Source organism: Pinus tabuliformis, chromosome 3_1 (assembly GCF_031772625.1).
Source record: "Pinus tabuliformis cultivar Carrire ecotype Pingquan chromosome 3_1, CPIR1, whole genome shotgun sequence".
Classification (NCBI taxonomy): Eukaryota; Viridiplantae; Streptophyta; class Pinopsida; order Pinales; family Pinaceae; genus Pinus; species Pinus tabuliformis.
This window is the reverse complement of record NC_142301.1, coordinates 230,651,410-230,654,703: the sequence shown is the minus strand read 5'-3', so window position 1 is coordinate 230,654,703 and position 3,294 is coordinate 230,651,410. Positions and strand designations below refer to the sequence as shown.

Genomic DNA, 3,294 nt, shown 5'->3' with positions numbered 1-3,294 from the left:
GGCAGCACTCCATGCTGCTAGGTTGAAGGGTAGTTAATAGAAGCTTCCCCTACTGATATTCTTTCTGGCGGAATGGGTTGGTTGGTAAAGAATTCCTCTCCTAGGTTTAAGGCAGTAAATCAAGTCAAGGGTAAGGTTGTTTCATGCCCTATCATCCATGCCATGCCAGGTGGTTCTATAGTTATGCCTCCCTAGGATTCATTCTTTTTTTAGCATGAAAAAACTAAATATTTGTATTAATATCCATGATGATACATACAGTGACTACATATTATAACTAACATACATTGGATAGATGACGTATTCCCACACTGACACAAAAGTTCCAAAGGTTGTGTGGAACACATATGAGATTGAGCTCAAAAATGATTCAAAAAACTGCAAAGAATGTTGTGTATAAAGGAAGAAGTATAAAGGAAGAAAATATCAGTACTGTTTGAAACTGAACTGCTTGCATAAGAGGTATATAAAATTTACCAAAATTTCTCCCAATTGTCACTATATGCCTTGAAGATGGAAATCCTGGATCTGGTGGATATTGCTGTCCACCATTATCTGCATTCTCCCTGAGCCCTCGGGCAAGGATAGACCCAATTTTGATAAGGCATCAACCTTTTTGTTTTTGTGCCTGTCTATATGGGATATATAATAGTCCTTCCTCATTCCCATATTGCTACTATCCTCTCCAACCATCTGGCAAGGTGGATATTTTTTACTTGTTGCTTTGATAGAACATGATCCATAATTACCTTAGAGTCTCTGAAGATTTGCAGTTTTGGAATATCAAGGAAATTGCTGAAAGTGAGGAGACCTGCTAATGCCACAGCTTCAGGTCTATTGTTTGTTCCCGGGCCAGCATTCTAGCATATTTCTATAGCTTGTGCATTTTCTATACTGATGAAAACACCACATTCACAAATACCTTGTTGGGCAGCATCATCGAAATATGCACATGGAGCTGACGAAACAGGTGATGACCTAGATCTACTACCACTCACATTTCTATCGATAGAAAACTCGTAATTCCTTCCCTGAATGATGTTGTCCTTCCCATGTATATCAAGGGCATAGTACTGTGCAATTATAGAATCAGTTACGAAAGAGCTAGTATCCACCTTTGAGCTAAGTATTTTGTCATTCCTCCATTTCCAAATGCCCCATATAGCCAATAAGGGAATGGCTCTCCATTCATTCTTCATGGTGCCCCATATTTTAATTGCTTCAGAGATGGATGGATACGTGTCGAATGGGAAACCAAATAGATCCACAAGACCTTGCCAGATTGGCTGCACCTATTGACAATTGAGGAGTAAATGGAAATTATTTTCTGAGCTCTCTCTGCACAGCGGACAAAAGGCTGGCCCGTGCCAATTGCGTCTTTGCAGTTTCTCCCATGTAGTATTCCTATTGTAAAAGACCAGCCAAGCAAAAATGATAATCTTTGTGGGGCAACCCGATTTCCACAGTGAAGGAGGGAAAATTTCGCTAAGAATATCGGTCCCGGTACATAGGCACTGCAAATAAATATGTTTTACCCTCGCCCTTGTGGAACCATCCAAACCTCCCCAAATAAGCTGATCTTTGTTCGCCGATCGGAAAATCTCGTGGCCACGCAATGCGGATAAAACACCATTCCACTGCGCCTTCATATCCCCACTGAGTTGCAATTGTTCTATGGATTTCCAAATGGGTATGGCCTCTTCCCATTGCTGGATGACATTGGCCCAATAGAAATTGCCTCTGTTATGGAGTGCTCTTAATAACCAAGGGGAAACTTGTATTTTCCCCGCTCCATCCCCAAACGCTTCTCTGCCAATCAAGATCTGTGAACTAGTTTGAAATTTCCAGATGATTTTCTTTCTAAAAAGTGGTTCCAGCTTCTTGAAACCTCTCCAGATAGCCGATCCAGTTGGGGATCCATTATGATTCTTCCTTATCCAGAATGTCATGTCCTTGTTATTCATATATTTTGTGTGAATTGCTAAGCTCCATATTAAATCGCCCATGATAGCCTTCCACATAGATTTGCATAAAAGGGCTTTCCTGAAATTAGCCAAATCTAATATGCCCCAACCTCCCATATTTTTACGCCAGGTTATTGCCAATAACTTGGTTAAATGAAATTTGTTATGATCTTTGCCACATCACTAGATGAAATTGGCAATCATCCTATTCACTGTTTTGATAATAGCAGTAGGAATGAAGAACAAGTGTGCCCAATAAACTATCGTTTGAACAAGGACAGCCTGTGTCAAGGTCATCCTACCGCCTTTAGACAAGCACAAATTTTCCGAGGCTGCAATTTTCTTGTAAAATCTATCAATGATCCAAGACCAATCCGTCACCCTGTAACCTGATGTTTTCAATTTAAAACCCAAATACTTGAGCCCATTCTGCAGTGGATTGGCTTGAATGTTAAAGAGCTGAGAAAGATAACGAATCAAATCCCCACTTGTGTCTTTGACATAGAAGGAAGACTTCCCTTCATTCACATATATACCTGTTGCACTTTGAAATCTTCGCAATATGCCATGAAGATAAATCCATGTTGACCTGCATAACATCGCAGTTAAGAGAATGTCATCTACGAAAAAACTATGAGATGCATATATACCTCTGCAAATGGGAAGTGGATGACAAGAACTTTGTTGGGTCGCCTTCTTGATGTGGAGGCTGAGAGAGTCCATCACTAATATGAAAAGGAGCGGGGACAAGGAGCATACTTGCCTGAGCCCCCTGGCAGCTTTAAAAAATGGAGAAGGCAAACCATTGATAAGTACAGCATAATTGACCTCCTCCACACACGACATTATCCATCTTGAGCATCTGTAATTTACACCAATCTTGGTGAGAAGACATCGCAAAAATCCCCAATCCACGTTGTCGTACGCCTTCCTTAAATCTATCTTCAATACAACAGCCGCCAACTTTCTTGTATGAATAGAATGAAGTGACTCCTGTGTGATGGCCACCGCGTCCATAATGTTTCTGTTCTTGAGGAAACCATGTTGCTCTGGAGATAAATGCAATGATAGCACACTTCTTATGCACATAGCAATGATTTTGGAGATTGTTTTATATAAGACATTGCATAAAGAAATTGGTCGGAAGTCTGAGAATGTAGTAGATAAAGGCTTTTTTGGGATCAGGGCTATGTATGTGGAAGTGATGCGGGGATTTATGAAACCTTTTTTCCTTGATTCCTCAATCAAGTGCCGAATGTCATCCTTGAATAGTTCAAAAAAATGGATGAAGAATTCAATGGACCAGCCATCTAGGCCCGGACATTTATCC

The 3,294-nt window shown here is 40.5% G+C and overlaps 1 protein-coding gene across 1 annotated transcript; it reads right to left on the bottom strand.

The window, feature by feature from the left end:
* Positions 1-2,147: 2,147 nt before the first annotated feature.
* Positions 2,148-2,981, bottom strand: LOC149186640 (uncharacterized). The gene is made up of 2 exons (XM_089409408.1): positions 2,728-2,981; positions 2,148-2,553 (listed from the first exon to the last, which is right to left on the bottom strand). Exons 1-2 carry the CDS (start codon positions 2,979-2,981, stop codon positions 2,148-2,150), a joined length of 660 nt encoding a protein of 219 aa, XP_089265534.1.
* Positions 2,982-3,294: the final 313 nt, after the last annotated feature.